The following is a 27035-nucleotide window of genomic DNA, read 5'->3' as shown; positions in this document are numbered from 1 at the left end:
ATTGTGTGGCAGCAGTGCATAAAATCAGGCGGATATGTGTCAGGAGCTTCAGTTAATGTTCACATCAACCATCAGAATGGGGAAAAAAGGTTATCTCAGTGATTTGAACCGTGGCATGAATGTTGGTGCCAGACTTTGCTGACAAAGTCTACTGTAACTCAGATAATCACTCAGTACAATTGTGGTGAGAAGAATATAATCTCAGATTGCTATTCTGAGATGCAGGTTGGCGCTGTTTTGGCAGCACGAGGGGGACCTACACAATATTAGGCAGGTGGTTTTAATGTTGTGGCTGATCGGTGTATAGTTGAGAAGATACAGCTGAAGTCAGAAGTTTACATACACCTTAGCCAAATACATTTAAACTCAGTTTTTCACAATTCCTGACATTTAATCGTAGAAAACATTCCCTGTCTTAGGTCAGTTAGGATCACTACTTTATTTTAAGAATGTGAAATGTCAGAATAATAGTAGAGAGTATTATTTATTTCAGATTTTATTACTTTCATCACATTCCCAGTGGGTCAGAAGTTTACATACACTTTGTTAGTATTTGGTAGCATTGCCTTTAAATTGTTTAACTTGTGTCAATCTTTTGTGTAGCCTGCCACAAGCTTCTAAATTTTGGAATTTTGGCCCATTCCTCCAGACAGAACTGGTGTAACTGAGTCAGGTTTGTAGGCCTCCTTGCTTGCACACGCTTTTTCAGTTCTGGCCACAAATTTCCTATCGGATTGAGGTAAGGACTTTGTGATGGCCACTCCAGTACCTTGACTTTGTTGTCCTTAAGCCATTTTGCCAACTTTGGAGGCATGCTTGGGGTCACTGTCCATTTGGAAGACCCATTTGTGACCGAGCTTTAACTTCCTGGCTGATGTTTTGAGATGTTGCTTCAATATATCCACATAATTTTCCTTCCTCATGATGCCATCTATTTTGTGAAGTGCACCAGTCCCTGGGTGCAAAGCACCCCCACAACATGATGCTGCCACCCCCATGCTTCATGGTTGGGATGGTGTTCTTCAGCTTGTAAGCCTCACCCTTTTTCTTCCAAACATAACGATGGTCATTATGGTCAAACAGTTAAATTTTTGTTTCATTAAACCAGAGGACATTTCTCCAGAAAGTAAGATCTTTGTCCCCATGTGCACGTGCAAACTGTAGTCTGGATTTTTTTTATGGTGGTTTTGGAGTATTGGCTTCTTCCTTGCTGAGCAGCCTTTCAGGTTATGTTGATATAGGACTCGTTTTACTGTGGATATAGATACTTGTCTACCTGTTTCCACCAGCATCTTCACAAGGTCCTTTGCTGTTGTTCTGGGATTGATTTACACTTTTCGCACCAAACTACGTTCATCTCTAGGAGACAGAATGTGTCTCCTCCCTGAGCGGTATGATGGCTGCGTGGTCCCATGGTGTTTATACTTGTGTACTATTGTTTGTACAGATGAACGTGGTACCTTCAGGCATTTGGAAATTGATCCCAAAGATGAACCAGATGTGTGGAGGTCCACAATTTTGTTTCGGAGGTCTTGGCTGATTTCTTTTGATTTTCCCATGATGTCAAGCAAAGAGGCACTGAGTTTGAAGGTAGACCTTAAAATACATCCACAGATACACCTCCAATTCAGTACACCTCCTATCAGAAGCTAATAGTCTAAAGGCTTGACATCATTTTCTGGAATTTTCCAAGCTGCTTAAAGGCACAGTTAACTTAGTGAATGTATACTTCTGACCCACTGGAATTGTGATATAGTCAATTAAAAGTGAAACAGTCTGTCTGTAAACAATTGTTGGAAAAATTACTCATCATGCACAAAGTAGATGTTCTAAATGACTTGCCAAAACTATAGTTTGCTAATATTAAATCTTTGGATTGGATAAAAAATGACACTTAATGACTTCAACCTAAGTGTATGTAAAATTCTGACTTCATCTGTAAGTTTGCATTCACTTTTGTCTCATAAATGTACACACCCTTTTCATAATTTATACAAATATAAGAGATAAAAGTTTGTATTTTTATTTTGTACTGCTCTACTACAATCCCAATCAATAATTACCAGAAGAAGAAAAAAAGTGATACACAATATGTGACTTTTAATTATAAAGAAGCCCGAAATACACATGGGACTCTTATTTTGAAATGTCTGTGCTCCCAGTTGTGTACACACTGCCGGCTGATTCGCTGAGAAATTGAATCTGATTCAAACTGCTAACCTGAGCTCCTGAGTTCAAACCCTCAGTCCTTTTCGGGTGATTCATGAAAAAGACCCTGTTCAAAAGAGTCCTTTGTTCACTACTCTCTCGTGCAGGATTTGTTGTTGTTGTCTCTTGCGCATCATCATTAGAGTTTAATGTGATCTCATGTTACGTTAAATGAGATCATTTACAATTACATTTTTTGTCGACAATTTTTTATAGTCTATGTTGTTGATAACGTCGACTAATCTTTTCAGCTCTAGTTGGAAACTCTCAGAGAAGACCAGGAGACTCTGGTAAAGCTTCAGCAGGATTCTTTGTTTATTGATTGAGTCATGAACAATGGCCACTGATTCACAGAATGGGGCTGGGGCACCTAGAGCCATCACAGACAAAAGGTGATAGCCTTAGTTAGCATGAGAAACAAATTTTCATTCACATACACTTGTTCAAGTTGACAAACAGGATGCAGCCATGTGTAGACGATCTCACAGAATCACAATACCAAATACCTTGAAAGCTCAATACAATGTGCATCACTTTAGTTTTTCATGTGATGTTATATGAAAGGCAGTAGACCACCTGATCTTATAGTTGTTCTTAAATTTGCAATCCCACAAGAGCAAAACAAGACGTTCTCTGCAGCACTTTTCATGTGGAGTTCAAAACGGTGCACATCATGTGATGTAGCAAAGTGATTAGCCACGATTAATATTGTGGACGATGAGGGTTCAAACATTATTGTTACATGTTATTTTCTTTTCTAAGGAACTAAATGTATTTTGACAGTAAAATAAATATATGTAGTGTAAAATGTAAGCCCTCAAAATCTGAAATTAATCACGATTAAATATTTTAATCAACTGACACTACTATTTATTCAGTTTATAATAAAAAATAAAAAAAAATCATCAAATTAGAAAGAGACACATCATCACAACAGAACGGGTGAAAAGCGGCAAGAGATGTGTTCAGTAACTCACAAGATGATATCTGACGAAACCGCATATGAACGCGCACAACCCGACTTTCGCTAATGGTGACTAGATTTTAAATGATTGTCGCGATCAATTATTTTTGGTTGTATTTACGACCATTTTAGTTGCAGTCTGGAGCCCTGTTTTATACAGTTATAAGCTTCACATTTCTGCCTGTAAACCAGAGACTATTTAGATGACACAGGCCACTTCTATTAAAATGAATGGGATAAATTGGAACGCCCAATCGACCTTATTCACAGCAGCGCCATCTTTTGATTTTTGACAACGAGGCTTTGAGGGTTAAACATACAGTCTCAGTTTAAAGTGTTTTTGGATCGTTCCACAGACAAAACATTGAAAAAACATCCTTTCGAAGAACATTCAGTAGACAAAAAACTCCAGACAACATGAGTTGTGGAAATTCAGATGTGATCTAGGAGCTTTTTACAGCTTTATACCGTACATGCCATTGAAAAGATGGTAAGTCTATCCCTCACAGCCTCCTTATCATTCCCATAAAAAAATCAAAGATGGCGCTACTGTGAGTGAGGTCTATAGAGCGCAACAATGCCCAGCCATTTTTTTTCAGCCACATGGGTTCCGGAAGTATTTTCCCCATTAATTTCTTCCATAGACTTTTAATAAAATCCTTCATAAAAAAAGTTGTGAGCCATGAACCAAACCAGTCAGCTCCGAGGTTAATCACAACATCACAAACTTTGTTTTGAGGCTAAAAATATTTGACATTAATACAAAGGTACAAGGCCATGAAACATTGCGAATGATATCATTGAATATAAAACTATGGGGATATTTAAAACTATTGATTTAAGGTAATTGTTTAAGTATAGAAACAATGTATTTAACGTTTACTGCAAAATACCGCTTTGTACAAATATATGAGTGGTTTAAGGGTTAAGGGAGACTGACTCGATTACATCAATCACAGTGCGTCTTGGGAGCGTGCGGTCGCTCTGAGGAACGTTTCGTGGTTTTTGTTGGCCACTGTTCTCTGATTGGTGTATTTATCTCTGCTGTACCATGGGTAATGTAGTTGTTTTGAATTCCACAATCAAACACGATTTTTAAACAATTCAACGAAAGTTGAGAATGCAGATGGATGGCTTCAAAGGAAGCATATACCATCGATAAACAACAGTAGGTCTGTCTAAAGTTTTATAAGTTATCATTGAAAATCAATTCATTTATGGGATAGATAAATGGTGTAAAGGAAGACTGCCTTAAAGATAAAAGAGCCAATCACCTTTTCGAAACGGACACCGGCTGGCAATCAACTCGAGAACGCGCATGCACATTAGCTATACAAGCCGTAATTTTTTTTTCTTTCTTCATTTTTAGCATAATCTGAGGGTAAGAAGCACATTTTATCATTCCAGTGTTGTCAGATTTTACTGCTGGTTTGAAATATATTTGTTTGATATTATTTAGCTTAACCTGGAATATTTCATTAAGGGATTCTCTGGGGAAAAAAATGCCACAAATTTGTTAGAATGCCCACATAATTTTACATTTTGGGGCAAAAAGGCCCTCGTAATGAACTCCTTAGTTTTTTTATTTGTAACATCTTATAGTTTTTTGTTTTTATACTCTTTTCTCCCAATTTGGAATGCCCAATTCCCACTACTTAGTAGGTCCTCGTGGTGGCGCGGTTACCTCAATCCAGGTGGCGGAGGACAAGTCTCAGTTGCCTCCACTTCTGAGACAGTCAAACCACGCATCTTATCTTGTGGCTCGTTTTGCATGACACCGCGGAGACTCACAGCATGTGGAGACTCATGCTACTCTCCGCGATCCACTCACAACTTACCACACGCCCCATTGAGAGCGAGAACCACTAATCGCGACCATGAGGAGGTTACCCCATGTGACTCTACCCTTCCTAGCAACCGGGCCAATTTGGTTGCTTAGGAGACCTTGCTGGAGTCACTCAACACACCCTTGATTCGAACTCGTTACTCCAGGGGCATCTTATAGTTTTTAATATTCTGTTTATGCATTTGACCTCTTGTTAATTTTAATGAAATAGTAAGTATTTAAACTGAAAGAATGACACACTTTATATTTTCATATAATTAGAAAAAAATTGCCCTCAAAAAGGTAAAAAAAAAAAAAAAAAAAATATGCCCCAGAGAATCTAATTGACCTCTTTCACACTCCGGGTTTTGGAACATGGAAGTAAACGTTTGCAGAGTAAACTTCGACAGCGGTGAACGGGAGTGAATGGGAGATCACAGCAAATATCATTTTCACTTACCCATTTGCTCCAAGACCAAAAGAAAAAATCCACTATTATGTTTGAATGACTTTCCAGAAGAGGAAAAAAATAGAGAGAGGTGGATTAAGACAGTAAAATGGGAGAAGATGCCAAATTTACGGTCACACTCTCAGCAGCTGTAATGGAAACCCCCTCGCAGCTGTGGAAATTCGTTTTTTAAAACCTAATTCCAGGGTAATATAACACAGTTATGTTATAACAAGTATAATGTTATACATTTACACTCAATATTTAAAAAATGTATAATATAAAAAAATGGAGTGATTTACGCTGATAAGGCGGAAACGCATCATTACAGTCTGTGAAAAAGGTCTGTTCAGGGGGCAAGTATTGCCCTTAGAGGAATATTCTGGATTCAATACAAGTTGAGCTCAGTCGACAGCCTCAGCAACAACTGACATTTGTGACGATGTTGATTACCAAAAAAAAAATATTTTTACTCGTTCCTTTACTTTTGAAACAGCACAAATTGAGGTTACCGTGAGGCACTTACAGTGGAAGTGAATGAAATCTATTTTTGGAGGGTTTAAAGGCAGAAATGTGAAGATTATAATTTTATAAAAGAACTTGCATTAAATATACTGTTAATTATTCTGCTAAAACTCATGTATTATTTGAGCTGTAAAGTTGATTAAATCGTGGTTTTACAGTCATTTTGGGTTTATGCCGTTACATCGTCATGGCAACAAAGTTGTAATATTGGTTATAACTTTACACAGAAAAGGTTAGTAAGCGATTTTATCACACTAAAATCATGTTAACACACATATTGTTTATGTCTTGTGGCTATACTTTTGAAACAGTGAGTATTTTAATGTTTACGGATTGGCCCCATTCACTTCCATTGTAAGTGCCTCACTGTAACCCAACATTAATTTTTGTGGTAATCCACATTATGCATTCCATGTTAGTATCCAGTACATCTGATGTACATCCTCGTATCAAAAACAACTTGGTGTATTTTTCAGGAGGCTGTGAGTAAAAAAGATGAAGACACAGAGGTCCTGGGGGCTGGGATGTTTTTTGCCGGTGTTCCACCATCAATCCCAGAAAAGCCAGAGACCATCAGAACCAGCAATGGACAAAATGAGGAATCACAATCAAAACTGATTTTGATTGTATCTAATCCAAATCAGACACGCTCATCAACATCTAGGACATACTATGCTTTCCCTCCTATACAGTCCTCTCAGTCAGTAAGTCCTTACAAACATGTTTTGTCACAAGATGTAAATGGGCAGGTCGGACTCTTGTTATTACAAGTCTCATTTTGAACAGTGTTTGACAAATTAATTGGTAGTTAAAGGAATATTCCAGGTTCAATTCAAGTAAGCTTAATTGACAGCATTTTTGGCATAAAGTTAATTACCCCAAAATTACATTTTCAGCTCATCCCTTGTTTATTTAAAATAAAATTGCAGTTACAGTAAGACAGGTCAGTTCATAAACATTAAAACACACAGGGGAGTCACGTGGGACTGCCGAGAAAGATGGCAGCATACTAGGAGAGCTCTTGACAACCATCAGCTAATGATATAAATTCGGAAACATACACTTCACTCTTCGCCAGAATATTAGTGTCCACTACTAAAGTAAAGTGTTATTGTCAGGAATTGGCTGACAATTTGCAGCTTCCCGGTGAAATGTCAAGCAAAATCAGAGCAAAATTTTTTAAAGGTGTGGGAACGAGAAGCAAGCTAGCTACGAGAAGCAGCCCCTCGCCTGAGAGCGCCTCGCCGACGGTGTTACCTGAGAGTAACCCCCCCCACCGAACAAACCCGAAACTGACGATCCTAAATCTTACACTGGAAGGAATGACGATAAGATTGTTTGAGGAAATATGAAAAATGAGTGCTACTTTGCAGGTGGTGGCGGTGGATGTTGTCTCAATTAAGGAGACAATGAAAGAGCTCAAAGACTCTGTGGAGAACATTCAAGCATGGCTTGGAGAGGCAGAACAACGGATATCGGACATGGATGGCGTAAACGTTCAGAAGGAGAAAGGCATGGAGAAGTGTGACGAGACTGGAGACACTGTGGACACGTGTGGAGGACCTCAAAAATCGAAGTCGGAGGAATAATGTCAGAATGGTGGGACTGAAAGAAGGCAAGGAGACGGGCAAAGTGATGCAGTATGTGGAGAAGATTCTCTCTCAGGGGCTTGGTCTTACTGGCAACGAATTCGAAATTGAACGCGCACATCGTTCTCTTGCCCCCATGCCTAACCCGAATGAGCCACCTAGAACCATAATTAAGCGCTTCCTATGTTCATCGGCTCGAGACAAAGTGCTACAGGTGGCTAAGGAGAAACGTGGAATCGAATGGGAGGGCTGTAAGCTGTTTTTCTTTGAGGATCTGACAAGAGAGCTAGTGGAGAAAAGGAAGGCATTTATCCCAGTTAAGAGACGCCTGCACGAGCTTAATGTGAGGCACAGGCTGGCATACCCTGCAACGCTTATCTTTACATGGAAAGGACAAAAGAAAGCATTCCGAAACAGCGGAGAAGTTTATGCAAGATATTAAATAGAGGACCATGGGATTCTATATTGAAAACATAACGAAGTGTGTGTGAAGATATGGAAGTAAGGTAATTTTTTGATGGGTTTATTAGGGGCCGAAGTGGTTGTGCCACTAGTTAACTGTCAACATGCCCCACGGACCGAGTAAGTTAGTTTAGTTCAGTCAGGGCGGGAGGGGGTTGCTTAGCAACACCATGTTCTGTTTTGTTCTGTTTGGGGTTATGTTTTGTTTGTTCATGTTTGATTTTCGCACTAAGACAGTATATTTGAGAAGGCCTAATAATGTTTTGGATAACCTATTGAATAATTGTTTTGTTAAATTTGCTGCCATGATGGGTAAATTGCAGTCACAATCAAAAGGTGCTTACAGGTTTGAAAATGACGGGTAACAGGTACATTAATATAATATTGTGGAACATAAATGGATGTGGGAACCAAATTAAAAGGAGGAAGGTTTTGACATATTTGAATACAGAAATACAGATATAGCATTTATTCAGGAGTCTCATATAACAGGGGATGAGGAAGCAGTGAAATTAAAAAAAAAGGATGGGTAGGGAAAGTTTTTCACAGCTCATACTCAAGCAAACGAAATGGGTTGATGATTCTTATCAATAAAAATCTAAGCTTTGTCATGCTGAAACAACACAGTGACAGGGAAGGTTGACTTATTTGTATCGAAGCCTTGATAAACGGAATTAGGACGGTGCTATGCAATATATATGCACCTAACAAGGAAGAGCCTAATTTTTTTCATGAAATGAATATAGTAGGAAACATGGAGGGTCAAGTTATACTGGCAGGTAATTTCAACCAGGTAATGGATGGGATGATTGATAAGAGCAAGCCCAGTGGAAAGTATTCACCCAGGGATAGAGCTGCAATCCAGATGTTGGCAGAGGACTTGAGTTTAGTGGATATATGGAGGTTAGTGAATCCACGTGAGAGAGAATACACCTTTTACTCTCACTGCCACAAGTCACATTCAAGGATTGATTTTGTTCTGGATATCTAACACTTTAGTAGACTCAGGTGCAGACTGCGAGAGGTGCCATCACCCTCAGTGACCGTGGCGCAGTAGAGTTGCATGTTGACTTGAATACAGATAAGGTAAAAAGAGGCCGTTGGAGGCTCAATACTATGCTGCTGCAAAATGAGTCATTTGGCAACACAGTTTGAGAAGATCTTAAATCCTTTTTTGAAATTAATATTGACTCCACAGAAAAAATATCCTCTGTTGGGAAGTATCTAAGGCATATATAAGAGGGAAGATCATCGCCCACTCTTCAAAAGTGAAAAAAGAGAATGCAGCGAAAGAAAACATATTAGACAGGGAGATACGTAATTTGGAGAAGGATTTGGCAAGACACTATTCAGATAATTTATACCAAACCATTTGCAATATAAAATATCAGTTGCATGAAATACAGTTGTGCTCAAAAGTTTGCATACCCTTGGAGAATTGGTAATATATGTACCATTTTTAAAGAAAACATGAGTGAGCAGGCAAAACACATTTCTTTTATTTTTTATGGGATTCATATTCAACTGTAGGTTATAACAGAATGGCACAATCATAAAACAAAACATGGCAACAAAGAAAAAAATGAAATGACCCCTGTTCAAAAGTCTGTATACCCTTAGTTCTTAATACTGTGTATTGCCCCCTTTAGCATCAATGACAGCGTGCAGTCTTTTGTAATAGTTGTCTATGAGGCCACAAATTCTTGCAGGTGGTATAGCTGCCCATTCGTCTTGGCAAAATGCCTCCAGGTCATGCAAAGTCTTTGGTCATCTTGCATGAACCGCACGTTTGAGATCTCCCCAGAGTGGCTCGATGATATTAAGGTCAGGAGACTGTGATGGCCACTCCAGAACCTTCACCTTTTTCTGCTGTAACCACTGGAGGGTCAACTTGGCCTTGTGCTTAGGGTCATTGTCGTGCTGGAAAGTCCAAGAGCGTCCCATGCGCAGTTTTCGTGCAGATGAATGCAAACTGTCTGCCAGTATTTTCTGATAACATGCTGCATTCATCTTGCCATCAATTTTCACAAGATTCCTCTTGCCTTTAGAGCTCACCCCCCCCCCCCATCAGTGAGCCACCGCCATGCTTCACAGTGGGGATGATATTATTTTCACTATAGGTCTTGTTGACCCCTCTCCAAACATAGCGCTTATGGTTGTGACCATAAAGCTCTATCTTGGTCTCGTCACTCCAAATTACAGTGTGCCAGAAGCTGTGAGGTGTGTCAAGGTGTTGTCGGGCATATTGTAACCGGGCTTTTTTTTGTGGCATTGGCGCAGTAAAGGCTTCTTTCTGGCAACTCGACCATGCAGCTCATTTTTGTTCAAGTATTGTCGTATTGTGCTCCTAGAAACAACCACACCATCTTTTACCAGAGCAGCCTGTATTTCTCCTGAGGTTACTTGTGGGTTTTTCTTTGTATCCCGAACAATTCTTCTGGCAGTTGTTGCTGAAATCTTTCTTGGTCTACCTGACCTTGGCTTTGTATCAAGAGATCCCTGAATTTTCCACTTCATAATAAGTGATTGAACAGTACTGACTGGCATTTTCAAGGCTTTGGATATCTTTTTATATCCTTTTCCATCTTTATAAAGTTCCATTACCTTGTTACGCAGGTCTTTTGACAGTTCTTTTCTGCTCCTCATGGTTCAGTATCTAGCCTGCTCAGTGCATCCACGTGAGAGCTAACAAACTCATTGACTATTTATACACAGACACTAATTGCAATTTAAAAAGCCACAGGTGTGGGAAATTAACCTTTAATTGCCATTTAAACCTGTGTGTGTCACCTTGTGTGTCTGTAACAAGGCCAAACATTCAAGGGTATGTAAACTTTTGATCAGGGCCATTTGGGTGATTTCTGTTATAATTATGATTTAAAAAGGAGCCAAACAACTATGTGATAATAAATGGCTTCGTATGATCACTATCCTTAAATAAAAGACAGTTTTTTTTGCATGATCAGTCATATTTTCAAAATCAGTGCCAAAATTGCACAGTTTCTGCCAGGGTATGCAATTTTTTGAGCACAACTGTATATAACAAAAAAGCTGAGTATGCCTTATTTAGGATTAAAAAAAATTTTTTACGAAGGGGGTGAAATTTTTTTTCGATTATTAGCTAGGCAATTGAAACAACAGGATAACTAACAACATTCCAATGATTAAGAGGGGTAATGGGGTAATAATTTCATCAAAGTAAAATAATGGGGTTTTTGAAAAGTTTTATAAGGATCTTTACACATCCACCTACACGCCTAGCACGGAAGAAGTGGAGACATTCTTCTCAGGTCTTCAACTACCCACTATCTCTAGTGAGCATAAAGGAAATCTGGGTGCCCCTATAACAGAAGGAGAGATTAGAAGTACTATTCTATCCATGAAAATGGGGAAGTCACCAGGTTTGGATGGCTTCCCGGTTGAATACTACAAGAAGTATGTTGATTCCCTGGCTCCCATTTTACATAAGGTGTATTTGGAGGCATTTGAAACGGGCTCTCTACCTGGTACATTTACTGATGCTTTAATTTCTCTTATCCCTAAAAAGGACAAAGATACTTCAGATCCATCTAATTTTAGACCCATAAGTCTTCTTGGGGTAGATTGTAAGATCTTGACAAAGACACTGGCGTCACATTTAGAGCAAGTACTACCAGACATCATAAGTGGTGATCAAGTAGGTTTCATTAAAAACAGATCCTAAGTTGATAACATACGAAGGCTTATTCATCTTATATATATATGAACCGCTTGATGCCGAGAAGGCTTTTGACTGGGTGGAATGGGGGTTACTTATATTAGCTCTTTCAAAATTTGGGTTTGGGCCTGGCTTTTGTAATTGGGTGAAAGTACTCTATTCCAACCTGAGAGCAGCTGTTCTCACAAATGGGCTGATATCAAACTTTTTCTGCCTTTCTAGGGGGATTAGGCAGGGTTGCTCTCTCTCTCCATTGCTCTTTATGATAGTTCTAGAACCACTGGCTTTAGCAATCAGAGCTGATGTAAGAATTAAGGGTGTGCATGCAGGGGGCAGGGAGCATAAGCTGTTTATGTATGCTGATGATATTTTAGCAGTGACAGCAGATCCTGTCTGCACTTTGCCAGTGTTACTTGAATTGTATTGACTCATTATAAATTGTTAGGTTATAAGATAAATTGGCACAAGTCGGAGGAGATGCCTATATCGAATACATGTCACTTTAGTGATGTTACTTCATTTAATTTCAAATGGATACCCTCAGGTATGAAATATTTAGGTATTCAATTAAATCCAAATTTGGAAGAAATAATGCTCTCAAATATGGAACCACTCCTCCAGAAGATAAAAATGAACCTGGATAAATAGGAAAAATTTAAGCTTACTCTATGGGGAAAAATTAATGTGATTAAAATGGTGGTTGCCCCACAATTTGATTATGTTTCCATGATGTTGCCTGTTAATATATCACCACAGCTGTTTAAGCAAGTTGATAGAATTATCAAAGACTTTCTGTGGGACATGAAGAGACCAAGGATCAATATAAAGAAAATGTGGTCACCAAGGGACATAGGAGGTATGGCTCTCCCCAATGTAAGGTTATACAATATATCGTTTGAAATGTCTAGACTGATTAAGCACTGGAAGGGAACAGACCCAGAACTGAGCTGGATCAAAATTGAACAGGAGCTAGTAAAGCCTTTCAAACCTTTGGATGTTCTCTCACATGGTTCAACTACTAATAGACTTGATTACTCTTCTAACCCAGTACTGGCTCATTCTAAGGCAGTCTGGAGAGAAGTGCACAGGATGTGTGGTGTGTCACACTTAAGACAATCATATGCCTCTCTATGGCACAACCCTGCCATACGTATGGGGGAAAAAATCTGTCTACTGGAATCAATGGCTTATAAAAGGGATATACAAGATAAGTGACCTGTACCTGGATGGAGTGTTTATATCTTTTTCTGAACTTGTGCAAAATATGATTTGGTAAGCAAAGGTAATTTTTGGAGGTACTTACAAATTAGAGACTGTATCACAAAGGGCCAATTCATTCAGGGCGAGAATCCAGTAATGGAATTTTTGGAATTACCTTGTGTAGAACACAGGGCAGCTGTGTTTTACAAAACCTTCAGCAGGTTACAAAAAGATATTTGTAAAAATCTGAGGACCATTTGGCAGAAGGACCTAGGGTGTGATCTGAGGGATGAGGATTGGTTAAAAATACTATCAAATACCGGGAAATATATAAGGGAGGCTAGGGGGAAATTTACTCAGTATAAGTTAATACATAGGTTTTATTTTACTCCTAAGCTCCACAGGATGGGCTTGCTGACCAATAATTTATGTTGGAAATGTCAGACAGAAACAGGAACATTTTTACATGCAATCTGGGAGTGTAAATGTGTTTACCCATTTTGGGAAAAAGTATTAGAATACTAATAGGGAGGTGGCTGGGTTTGACGGTACCTGTATCGCCCAGATTATGCCTATTGGGGACCAAACAGAATTGCCCAATATATCAAAATATGACTTCGCAGTGATAAAAGTAGGGGTTGTCACGGCTGCCCGAATGATCCTCAGATTATGGAAAAGTACATCCTCTCCAGATCTCAAAAAATGGATGGAATCATTGCTAGAAATAGTATCATATGAACACATGTTAGCTAGAGTCAATGATGAAGGTGTGAACTTCAAGAGGTCATGTGACTGCTTTTTCTCTCAGCATTGCTGGGACACAGTGATGATTTGGTTGTATTACTACAATTGCTAAATGTTCATTTTGTTTTTCTAAATATGTACATTTACCATGGGCCTTTGGATTTCTTTTAACTAAATGTAATAATACTGTCTGTTTGTGTATATTTAAATAAATAAATAACTTTAATAACAAAAAACATTAAAATGCACACTGTTTCAAAAGTATAGCCATAAGATGTAAACATGCATGCTAACATGATGTTAGTGTGATAAAACCTTATCTTTGTAAATATAATACAATATTACAACTTTGTTGCCATGACGGCATAACACTGGTAAACCTGGTAAGCGCTTTTATACTAAAATCACGTAGAACAGATTTTATCTCACTAAGATCTTGTTTACATGTATATAATGTTTATGTCTTGTGGCTATACTTTTGAAACTGTGTCTATTTTAATGTTTATGGACTGGCCCCATTCACTTCCATTGTAACTTTTTATTTTGAAAAGTAAATTTTTTTTTTTTTTTAGTGGGTCATCATTAATGCTGATTGACAGGTGCTGTTGACTGAGCTCCACTTGTTTTGAACCTGGAACATTCCTTTTAAAATCTACAATTTCCTGCCTTTCAATGCCATAGTTATTGAACTTGATTGATGTGTTACTCAGAACATCTCAACAACTTTCTAATCTGTCATTAATTTTCTGCCATGTAGGGTGAACCAGCGGAAACGGAGGTTAAAATAGAAAGTACTGACATAGATGTCAACATGCATTCTGTAAGTCCTCCATCTTGCATGAAGGATCTCAGTCTTATTCCTCCAAGTTCAACTTCAAGCCAAACTGCAGGGCAAGAGGACGACAAAGTAGTAGGCCAGCATTGGAAGGAAAGAAAATGGCTGGTTAACGAATCCTCTTTGATGAAACTGTTTAGGTTCTGCCAACAGTGCGGAGCACCAGTCAGGGAACCAAAAAAAATAACATCAGGGAGCCTCATCCTTGTACAGTGGGAGTGTTCAATGGGACATAGAGGGCAGTGGAGTTCATGTTTTGATGTTGGGGGTATGGCTGAGAATGACCTGCATGTGGCGGCATCTATACTGTTCTCTGGAGCAACATATGTTGACATTGCTGATTGGGCTGCCCTGCTCAACCTTCAGGTGCCAGATAAAGCTACTTTCAATGGAATCCAGTCATCATACCTCATCCCTGTCATAGACTCTGCATACAGAGAACAGCAAACAGCCATGCTGCAACTTTTGCGAATGCAAAATAGGCCCCAGAAGAGAGTGCATTTGTCAGGGGATGGGAGATCCGACAGGTAGATAGAAGTATGTAATATTTGTGCACTTGTAAATGAAATACTTGGAACAATAACAACAGTCTTTTTCCTCTTCATCCTCTACTCCTTACAGCCCAGGGTTCTCTGGCAAATATAATACATACAGTTTCATGGATGACACAACCAATCAGATTGTCCACTTTGAATTGGTTCAGGTCAGTGATTTTGTTTTTTTTGTGTGTGTGTTTTTGTTCATTTAATCACACTTTTAACCACAAACAAAATTATGTCTCAGGAACAACCAAAAGGTTTTAGGCTATGTCTGGGCGTTAAAGTCATTTAGATGGTCTAGACATTATCTTCTAACTTAAAAGTGCTGTAAACATTTTTATTTTAAATTTTTATGGAATGGTATGCAGAAAATGTTCCTACTCTCTGAAAGTTATCACTTAAATAAGTGTCCTGAGATATCTCACCAGTCTCTGACGTATTTCTTTTTTGCTACTGTTGTGTTTGACAACCGTGGGAAGACGCACTACTCTTCTTTCCATCGGTCTCAACGGCATCTTTAGAGTGCGGGGTTTGGGAAAGAGGGGGCGTGGCTTCGACGGTCTTAGTCTCGTGGAAGTTCCAGAACGACTAAAATCACTTACAGCACTTTTAAGGGGCAGTTGAATCTGTTATAATAGCTTTTGCTTAAAAAGGACTAGTTTACCCCAAAAAATGACAATTCTATCATTATTTACTCACACTCATTTTGTTCCAAACCAGTATGAATTTTTGTTTCTGTTTCTTCTCCAGAACAAAAAAGGAGATCATTTTATCCAGTCCTGTTGGAAGAATTCAATGCAATGGCAATAGACAGTGACTCACTTTCATGCTTAAAGGGATAGTTCACCCAAAAATGACAATTCTCATATCATTTACTCACCCTTGTGCCATCCCAGATGTGTATGACTTTCTTCTGCTGAACACAAACAAAGATATTTAGAATAATATCTCAGCTGTGTAGGTCCTTTCAATGCAAGTGAATGGTCACCAGAAATCTGAAGGTCCAAAAAGTAGATAAAAGAAGCATAAAAGTAATCCATAAGACTCCAGTGGTTAAATCCATGTCTTCAGGTGTGAAAGTGAAACTAAACAGGCACCACATGTGACTTTCAGATGTGAAAGTGGAGATTTTTAGTAAAAAAAGGACTCAAATATTTTAACTTTTTCTCACCCACAGCTATCATATTGCTTTTGAATATATGGATTTAACCACTGGAGTCTTATGGATTACTTTTATGCTGCTTTTATCGGCTTTTTGGACCTTCAGATTTCTGGCCACCATTCACTTGCATTGAAAGGACCAACATAGCTGAGATATTATTTTAAAAAATCTTTGTGTTCAGCAGGAAAAAAAGTCACACATCTGTAATGGCATGAGGGTGAGTAAATGAGGGTGAACTATCCCTTTAAAAAAGCACCCTAAAGTGTCATACATGTAGTCTTTGCGGCATGTAGTCTTTTGAAGATAGACAGTCACTTTTTATGATGAACAGAGAGTAAGTCAATATGTTTTTCACTTTCAAATCAAATCATTGGTAAACTAAGCATAATGTCATAATGTTTGGTCATGAGATTCGTAAGAACCAATGAGGTTTGATGTGTTCAACGGGGTGCGATATTGAATTTGAGAGTTGAGTTTTGGTCTGTTCATCATACAAAATAATTGTATGCGTTCTGGAGACTTGGAATATGATGCATGGCCACTTTTGGGTTCTTTTTTTAACTTTAAAGTGAGTCACTGTCTACTACCATTGTACAGCCAACATGACTGGATTAAATTGCCATTAAATTATCTCTTTTTGTGTTCTGCAGAAGGAAAAGTCATACGGGTTTGGAATGACATTAGAGTGATTTAAATTATGGCAGAATTTTTATTTAGGGTGAACTATTCCTTTTAATATGATAATAGGCTATTCAGGCAGTGCCAGTACATACAATATACCAAAGTGAAATATTTTAGACATTACTTGTCATTCATCACTAGCATATTACATGGAGAGCTGTTCAGCCATGATGTCAGTTTGTAAGTGATCAAAGTCTAATTCGCCGTGGGTTCCCTCTGGATTTTCATAATGGGGTTTTTGAACTTATGAGTTAAATATGGTCTGTGGTTAACATTACATGATGATTCGTGGACATTTTGTTCTACAGCATAAATAACAGAAGTTGTACCTGAAACGTGAATTTTGAAGCCACCGTTTGTTTTGTTTTTAAAGTATGCAATTCAGTACAGCTTCAAAATTTACATTTGAGGTACAACTTGTATGTTATGTTGTAGAACAAAACGTCCTCATATCATTAAGCAATGTTTACCACAGACTTTATTTTTCTCATAAGTTCAAAAACCCATAGGAAAATCCAGAGGGAGCCCATGACAAAATTCGACTTCCCAGGTTTTTGGACTACAACCTGAACAGCTCTATTGTAAGTAAAAGTATTGTGTGCGTGTTTTCTTTTCTAGGCTACAGAAGCATCTAGTTCAGGTGCTATGGAGCCTGTAGGTTTTAAGAGAGGTCTAAACAAACTTTTGGAGAAAGGCATTGATGTAGAGATTGTGACTACTGACCGGTCCCCCTCAATAAGGAAGGTCATGCAGGTGGATTATCCAGATATCCACCATGAGTTTGACATCAGGAGTGTGGTCAAGGGTATGTAAATGTTGCATCACTAATTAATCTTGGCACATGTCGGGGGTTGCACAACCTTTAGATAATACATAAAGCACACGTATTTGTGCAGACATTGACAACTGCTGCTTTAAAGAAATATTCCGGTTTCAATACAAGTTAACTCAATCGACAGCATTTGTGGAATGATGTTGGTTACCACAAAATTGTATTGACTCGTCCCTCCTTTTCTTTAAAAAAATCAAAAATCTGGGTTACATTGAGGCACCTACAATGCAAGTGAATGGGGTCAATCTTTAAACTTTAAAGTACTCACTGTTTCAAAAGTATAGCCACATGATGTAAACATTATGTGTTAACATCATTTTAGTGTGATAGTCACTTGCTAACCTTTTCTGTATGAAGTTAAATTTTATTTTACAACTTTTTAGCCATGACAACATAACACTGTAAATCAGACATGGGCAATTTACGGCCCTCTGGTCAGATCCGGCCCTCCACATGGTTTAATCTGGCTCGTTTATCCTAAAAGCATTTTTATTGGATACTTCAGTTATTTTGCATTGGGACCTAACACGCCTCCATTTAAATTTAAAGAGCATTTAAAGAACACCTGTTATGGTTTTTGAATATTATCTTTCATGCAGTGTGTTATATAGCTGTTTTGAATGTAAAAAAGTCTGCAAAGTTTCAAAAATCAAAGTGCATGACAAATGGATTTATTGACTCCCAAAAGAAAGAACCGATTCTGAACACCTGAAACGAGTCGTTAGTAATTCCAGACTTACTTCCTGTACTAACCTACATCATTTGGTAACAAAAAACCCTCCTCTGGTCTTCATTGGCTGCTTGCGAACAGCTTTGACCCGCCCACAAATACTACACTAAGCGGTAGACCAATCACAGCAGACTGGGACATCTGACCAACCAGAGCAGAGTAGGCTCTCTAAAAGGAGGAGTTTAGAATGAATGAATGTTTTTTGACCTTGGATGCATGTAAATCTATTGTATGAGACCTATAAAATAAAATTAGGCACGTTTAAAAAACCTAATAATAGATGCTCTTTAACATTCTCAGGGTTGCCAGATAAGAGATGCAAAAGAGATAAGAGTTTGAGATTTATACTTGCGCAAATTGGAAATATTCTGCTTAGTGTTATACTTATTTTGTGTAATCTGGCAACCATGCACGCGCTCTTTCTAGCTTTCGCTTCCCACTTTAAACAAACTTGGCGATCTCTAATGCGATATTCTGCTTAAAAGGGTTATACGGCCATTCTGTGTCCATTTATTGTGGCTGTTTGTGCTGTTTGGTGCTACTAAGTTTGCGAGCAAACCTTCCAATGATGAACTTTAATAAAATATAAACAGATCTCTGCATCATTAACACACGAGCAAAATCAAGCGAGATGTATGTTTTATTTGTGTAATTTAGAAATGTTGAAGTCCCTCACACCTGTTTGTTAATCTAACTCTTGCAGTAATTATTTATCAGTCATGCAGCCTGTTTTATTCAGTTGTGTCCTGAATGGAAAGCCAAACCATTGATGAGATCGGTATCATGACCCTTTTAGCACACAAACGGGTAATGTTTGAGAATAAAATAAGTAAACTGGATCGCTTTAAAAACAATACCTGATAGAAAATGTATCTACCTTTTGTAGAGCAAAACAATACTTTAGGCAATTGCAGAATAGTCCCATCAGTCACATACAGTTGTGCTCAAAAGTTTACATACCCTTGGAGAATTGGTCATTATATGTACCATTTTTAAAGAAAACATGAGTGAGCAGGCAAAACACATTTCTTTTATTTCTTATGGGATTCATATTCAACTGTAGGTTATAACAGAATGGCACAATCATAAAACAAAACATGGCAACAAAGAAAAAAATTAAATGACCCCTGTTCAAAAGTCTGTATACCCTTAGTTCTTAATACTGTGTATTGCCCCCTTTAGCATCAATGACAGCGTGCAGTCTTTTGTAATAGTTGTCTATGAGGCCCCAAATTCTTGCAGGTGGTATAGCTGCCCATTCGTCTTGGCAAAATGCCTCCAGGTCATGCAAAGTCTTTGGTCGTCTTGCATGAACCGCACGTTTGAGATCTCCCCAGAGTGGCTCGATGATATTAAGGTCAGGAGACTGTGACGGCCACTCCAGAACCTTCACCTTTTTCTGCTGTAACCACTGGAGGGTCAACTTGGCCTTGTGCTTAGGGTCATTGTCGTGCTGGAAAGTCCAAGAGCGTCCCATGCGCAGCTGTCGTGCAGATGAATGCAAATTGTCTGCCAGTATTTTCTGATAACATGCTGCATTCATCTTGCCATCAATTTTCACAAGATTCCCCGTGCCTTTAGAGCTCACACACCCCCAAAACATCAGTGAGCCACCGCCATGCTTCACAGTGGGGATGGTATTATTTTCACTATAGGACTTGTTGACCCCTCTCCAAACATAGCACTTATGGTTGTGACCATAAAGCTCTATTTTGGTCACGTCACTCAAAATTATAGTGTGCCAGAAGCTGTGAGGCGTGTCAAGGTGTTGTCGGGCATATTGTAACTGGGCTTTTTGTGGCATTGGCGCAGTAAAGGCTTCTTTCTGGCAACTCGACCATGCAGCTCATTTTTGTTCAAGTATCGTCGTATTGTGCTCCTTGAAACAACCACACCGTCTTTTTCCAGAGCAGCCTTTATTTCTCCTGAGGTTACCTGTGGGTTTTTCTTTGTATCCTGAACAATTCTTCTGGCAGTTGTGGCTAAAATCTTTCTTGGTCTACCTGACCTTGGCTTTGTATCAAGAGATCCCCAAATTTTCCACTTCTTAATAAGTGATTGAACGTACTGACTGGCATTTTCAAGGCTTTGGATATCTTTTTATATCCTTTTCCATCTTTATAAAGTTCCATTACCTTGTTACGCAGGTCTTTTGACAGTTCTTTTCTGCTCCCCATGGCTCAGTATCTAGCCTGCTCAGTGCATCCACGTGAGAGCTAACAAACTCATTGACTATTTATACACAGACACTAATTGCAATTTAAAAAGCCACAGGTGTGGGAAATTAACCTTTAATTGCCATTTAAACCTGTGTGTGTCACCTTGTGTATCTGTAACAAGGCCAAACATTCAAGGGTATGTAAACTTTTGATCAGGGCCATTTGGGTGATTTCTGTTATCATTATGATTTAAAAAGGAGCCAAACAACTATGTGATGATAAATCGCTTCATATGATCACAATCCTTAAATAAAAGACATGATCAGTCATATTTTCAAAATCAATGCCAAGATTTCACAATTTCTGCCAGGGTATGCAAACATTTGAGCACAACTGTATACACTTCAAAAAAATAGTACACAAATATATGTAAGTGCTTTTATAAAATTATAAGCTTTAAATTTTTGCCTTCAAGCCCACCATTGTAAGTGCCTCACTGTATCCACGATTTTTTTTAAAAAATTCTAAAGCTGTGTCCGAACATGCTCACTTGTTCACTCAATAACTTTCTTATATAGTGGAAGTCAGTGAGAGCACTATATCAGACAAGCAGTGAATGAAATGAGTGAGTGAATTTGGATGCTGACATATACACTGAGTGTCGGAGAAAGTGCTAATGCTGCTGCAGAAACAACATCGTACTTTTTTCTTACATATAGAATAATCATAACAACAACAATACTTGTTATTCTTATAAAATTTCATTCTGTTTGTCGAGTTTAATATATATTTTCATAATGATTAAATAATACTGCTAAAAACTGCCAACAAGAATAAAAACATTGGAACAACCATAGATTATTGTATTTATTATTTTTTTGCATCTTGACCGTCTCCCATCCAAACTGGGCAGCATTTCTGAGCGCAAATGGGCATTGTGCCATCATGCGACTAATGCAGTACTAGTTATTAATAACAACATTCATTAATTATTAAACTAATACGTACATGTGATGATAAAATATTTGAATAATTTCCACTGTGTGCAGTCTTCTAAGTTTGTTGTTAACTTAGAAGACTGCACACAGTGGAAATTATTCAAATATTTTATCACCTCAGTGAATAAGAAGAAAAAAATCACTTGGCATTAATGGCAAAATAAAATAATATCCATATCAAATATATTTTCAGCTATATAAATAAATCAGATTGTTCAGTTTATCTGTATGATTTTGGATAGTTATATTTTATGTAATTTTAATCAAGTTTTGATATGTCAAAAAGTAAAACATTACCGCCAGCTTGAAATAAAACGTTGCAGGAACGAAGGAAGATGTAAAAGCTTCTTGTAAAAGCTCTCTCAATCGCTCACCCACTCGCGCACACTCTCGCAGCCCGTCAAACCTCCCCGTGGTGGATTATGGGCAAGATAGCGTCGGCGAGTGTACACTTGAAATCAGAGTGCATTGTGGGTAAGAATGAGCGAACAAATGTAGGGAACGAGATGTAGGCAACAAATACCACTACAAAATGGCTGACACCCAAAATAGTCCATTATATAGTTGATATGGGCCATTTCGGACACAGCATTTTTTTTTTTCTCCCCAATTTGGCATGCCCAATTCCCAATGCGATCACTTGTTGTGGCGTAGTGACTCGCCTCAATCCAGGTGACAGAGGACGAATCTCAGTTGCCTCCGCGTCTGAGACCGTCAATCCGCGCATTTTATCATGTGGCTTGTTGAGCGCGTTACCGCGGAGACATAGCATGTGTGGAGGCTCACACTATTCTCCGTGGCATCCATGCACAACTCACCACGTGCCCCACCGTGAGCGAGAACCACATTATAGCAACCACGAGGAGGTTAACCCAACGTGACTCTAGCAACTGGGCCAATTGGTTGCTTAGGAAGCCTGACTGGAGTCACTCGGCACACCCTGGATTGGAACTCGCGACTCCAGGTGTGGTAGTCAGCGTCTTTACTTGCTAAGCTACCCAGGCCCCCTTGGACACAGCTTTAAATATTTTTGTAATAAACTACATTATGCCACAAATGCTGTCGAGTGAGCTTAATTTGTATTGAAGCCAGAATATTCCTTCTGTTTGTGAACCTCCCTGAAATGACCAAGGAGAAATCAATTAATACTTTATTTACAATTATGCAAGCCAGCTGTGGAGATTGTTGCAAGCTAAGTTCTATTTTAACGTTAAATGAACAACTTCAAAGCCTGTCCCTCCAAGGTTGTTCAAAAGTTGTTCACATTTTTTTTATATGATGCATAAAGATGCACTCAGTAACTTTTGTCTTTGTGACATCTTGGACTTACACTGACACCTAGTGGCTTGGATGCAGCATCATTTCAAATCAATAGTTTTCAGTTTCAGATGCCATTGTAGAAATTTAGTATTCACAATCAGCCACGATTACTTTAATCAGTGAGTGAAAGTGTCCAATAACAGGACGGATACTGAGATTAAGCGAGTAGTATTCGGCTGGTCGTGTGATTCTAACATGTGCAGACCTTCTCCATGTAGAATAATAAAACAGTTTTTATAAGGTTACTGATATGACTGGAGTCTTCATTTTGATGTGAGTGGTCATGATTTCCTACATGTATTTCAAAATTACAATACATGTCTTTAGGAATTAAACTTTTTAAATGAGGAAAAAACTTTAATGCAAACTTCACACATTTTTAAATTACGCTTCGTGTAGTATAAATGCAAGCTTTGTTCGCCTAGGGTGCTTTAGTTTGTTCAGGAGAAAAGATTTCAAATTCTATTGTGTAAATTAGGCTTTAGCTTACATAAACTCTATACTTCCTGAAGCCCGATAACATTGTAATTAAACTTTGTCTGTGCTCTCCTGGCCTTCCTTGATCATGGTACAATAAATAGAATGAAAGATATACTGTTTTTTGACAGGGTTTTATAAGAAGTTGCTATCAGTGTCTTGGAAGAAGGGAAAACAAGACCTGCAGCCCTGGATCAAATCCATATGTAACCATTTGTGGTATTCCTGTGCAACCTGTGGAGGTGATGCCAATGTAAGTTGTAAAATATCTGATAATGACGTTATTGACGTTTTGAAATTGCAGATTGTAAATTTGTTTGTAAATTTCACAAATTATATCAGGATTTAACCAAGAAGTGGAAGTCCCTTCTTCATCACATTTGTGGTGTACATCACTGGATGGAAGATGGAAGACAGCACAGATGTCACCATGATGACCTCCTACCTGAACAGCAGCGGAGAAGAAGATGGCTTAGAAAAGAGTCACCTGCTTTCCAATCACTATCATCCCTTGTTCTGAACAAAGGTCTCCTAAACGACCTGAGGCAAATGGCACTTTTCAAGCATACAGGTTAGTTTTACCTCAGACACAGTTTGTTACAGTTCACTTTGAGTGATCAGTTAGCCCTTTTCCACTGCAATGGCGATGGTTCTCGTGTCGAGCCTGTGTTCGGCTGGTTCACGGCCGGGGCAATCTGGAGCACTTCTCCACTGACTTGAGATGGAGATTATTTAACAGAGGTAGGCCACATCTATTAAAATGAATGGAAGAAATTGGAACGCTCAACCAAGGAGCTCTGAGCGCCCAATGGTCAATGGATGTAGAAAGGAAGTCCCGTCTTAGTTAAAAGAGCCAATCACCTTTTAGACACAGACATCGCCTGTCAATCAACTCAACAACGCACATGCGCTTTAGCTATACAAGCCGAGAAAATTTCATTTTTTTTTAGCATAATCTGAGGTTAGGATGCACAATTTATGATAACAGTGTTTTCAGATTTTACTGCTAATTTGAAGTATGTTCTTTAATCGTAATCTTGACAAACTGTTTAGGAGATTTCAGTTTTTTCCCATTCAAGTAGATAGGACCTGCACTGGCATGACTGGAAATAACCTCCCGAGAAAATTCCAAAGATGTCCGACAGTGGACCGACTTGCCAGAAAGACTTTGCTTGAGATCTTCATGAGAACTGAACGATGACATAACGGGTCACGTGGCAACCTAACCTGCCCACAAACAAATATGGCGCATCACAGTGTTTGTTTACATCTTTCACTCCTGTTTTTGAGGACATCTTTAAACAGAGAGAAATGTAATCCAATGATATAACATTGCTCAACAGGTTTGTTATAGACGACATCTATTCTCAAGATGACAGGTGACGTAATTACATTATTTTGTACAAGCGTTTTAATGTGGCTTAACTTGATAAGTACGTTAAACTGTAATAGAGGAATCGTGATTAACCTAGGTGTAGAATATGGTTATATTTTGGATTTTTGCCATAGCATATAATATTACGTTTACATCTTGATGGAGAATCTCCATCGGTTTACTTAACAGATAGCAGCGATCTTCCTAACAGAATAGCTGGCCAAAATGTATTCACAAAACAATGTACAAAATCAGATGAGAACAGTGTAAGGAAAGCTAACACCGTTGGCAAATTTAACAACCTAGTTCAGCTACAGAAGACACTGGCAGTTCTGTGTTTGTCTCTGGCTTGACTGACTGAATTCGATGTCCCCATTAGTAAGCTGGCTGGTCTGTATTCTGAGCACATTGTTGCTCCGTCCACTGCCACTTTTGCTCATGTCCTTCTTTTGGTCACTGTACTCTTAAGTTTTTTTTTTATTATTATTATTATTCTTTCAATTTGTTAATGATTTGGTCAGTTGACTGTCTAAAACCGACGTGCATCATTTCTTGCTGTATCTCTACTCGTAGACATTTTCCCCCTTTGTGATCTCTGTAGTTTGTTATGGATCTCCGTAGAATACCATATCGCAAGTAGAGTGCTCGTTTCGTCCGCGTTTCCTGAACAATTAAAAGTCTGACATTTTATTTTTTTATTGTTGAGGTAAAGACGTACTCCTTGCTGCAGATGGTAACTATCCAAACTGTTTTTGATGGGAAAACTTTATCTGGTGACAACACATTATCCCGCCCTCCTGATGTAATCGGTTTTTGGGGCCAGTGCGGAACTATGTTTTCCGCCTGAAACTGCATTTTTTGCGGTGGAAACCTACGTAACAATTTGAGAATGCGCACTGGCCCAGGAACCCGCTCTGAACCATGGCAGTTTAAAAGGGCTAAGTGACACACACCAGACTGAAAATGTTCATTGTACTTAACATTTTTTTTAATTTTTTTAGGCAAGCTTGAGGTCTTCCATTCCAGACTTCTGAAATATTGTCAGAAGAACCTCCACTTCCACTACTCATCCATGACAGCTCGTACCAAACTTGCTGTCCTTGACTACAATGAAAATGTTCACCGTGGAAAGACCACAACCACCAAACCCAGCGGTCAGCAACACAAGGCTTTGTGTAAGTGAATACAGCTGTGAAAAAACATCAGCTGAACTGAGGTTAAAACCATGTTGCGCACAACGGCGAGGCCAGTTGTGATCTGATTAAGGTGATTTTTTTTTTTTTTTTTTTTAGGCACGCCCCATGAACCAACAACACAAAACTTCCGGGATGATCTTTTTCAGAAGGTTCTGCAGCGGCGCATGGACCCCACTGTTGAGTTCAAGGACCAGTCCTCTCAGCTGGCTCTTCCCCAACTGCCACCTTAAAAAGCACAAATGCTAAATTGAATCAAGGAAGAAGCAATTGCAATGGATGTGTAAATGTTTAACAGACAGAATAAAATGAATCATGTTAGTTTTTACTTTGTCTCTGCTTTTCATTGCTTGAACTGCGGGTGTGTTTGTGTAAGAGCATCATAGTAAACAGGAGGTTGCAGATATATTATAGTGGTGTGAAAAGGTAACCCAAGGCGTGGGTCGTCTTCATATTACAGGCCAAGTACACAACTGTATAACATTGAATGGTGCATTTGAAGCTTAGCCTTTCATAACATGTATAGTACTCTATTACTACATTTGCATATTATGATGCTTACACTGCAATTTTAAATAATCATTATTGATATACAGTCATATAGTTTTACATTTTACTTCATACATTTCAATATGGGAAAGGCAATTAACCATTTAGCTGAACTTTAGCTTTGCCTTAAGTTGACTTAAATGGATAGTTAACCTAAAAATTTAAATTCTCTCATTTACTCACCCTCATGCGAATCCCAGATGTGTATGACTTCCTTTCTACTGTTGAATACAAATGAAGATTTTTAGAAGATTATTTTAGCTCTGTAGTTCCTCACAATGCAAGTGAATGGGTATGGTCCAAAAAGCATATAAAGACAGCATTCACTTGCATTGTGAGGAACTACAGAGCTGAGATATTCTAAAAATCTTTGTGTTCAGCAGAAGATAAAAAGTAATGCACATTTGGGATGGGATGAGTAAATGAGAGAACTTTCATTTTTGGGTGAACTATCCCTTTAATTTTGTATTTTTGTTTAATGCAATTTTTTACCAAAAAATTGGTGGATCCCCCCCAGGGGTGA

At 38.5% G+C, this 27035-nt stretch overlaps 1 protein-coding gene across 6 annotated transcripts in view; it reads left to right on the top strand.

Annotated features, from left to right (window-relative positions):
• Positions 1 to 26291, top strand: part of LOC127422499 (uncharacterized) — a 46429-nt gene extending 20138 nt beyond the window's left edge. For 3 of the 6 annotated variants that reach the window (XM_051666069.1, XM_051666071.1, XM_051666073.1), the window contains exons 2-9: positions 6447 to 6674; positions 14420 to 15024; positions 15119 to 15200; positions 17498 to 17684; positions 23527 to 23648; positions 23738 to 23966; positions 25772 to 25945; positions 26063 to 26291. In XM_051666069.1, coding sequence (XP_051522029.1) covers positions 6447 to 6674; positions 14420 to 15024; positions 15119 to 15200; positions 17498 to 17684; positions 23527 to 23648; positions 23738 to 23966; positions 25772 to 25945; positions 26063 to 26196 — 1761 coding nt within the window. In that variant the 3' untranslated portion in view covers positions 26197 to 26291. The remainder of the gene's footprint in view (positions 1 to 6446; positions 6675 to 14419; positions 15025 to 15118; positions 15201 to 17497; positions 17685 to 23526; positions 23649 to 23737; positions 23967 to 25771; positions 25946 to 26062) is intronic. The other 3 variants (XM_051666075.1, XM_051666074.1, XM_051666070.1) reach the window with 2 other exon arrangements.
• Positions 26292 to 27035: the final 744 nt, after the last annotated feature.

The sequence above is a fragment of the Myxocyprinus asiaticus genome, chromosome 31, assembly GCF_019703515.2.
Source record: "Myxocyprinus asiaticus isolate MX2 ecotype Aquarium Trade chromosome 31, UBuf_Myxa_2, whole genome shotgun sequence".
In the NCBI taxonomy this organism is placed as follows: Eukaryota; Metazoa; Chordata; class Actinopteri; order Cypriniformes; family Catostomidae; genus Myxocyprinus; species Myxocyprinus asiaticus.
The sequence above is the reverse complement of the archived record's forward strand: the minus strand, read 5'-3'. Positions and strand labels throughout refer to the sequence as shown.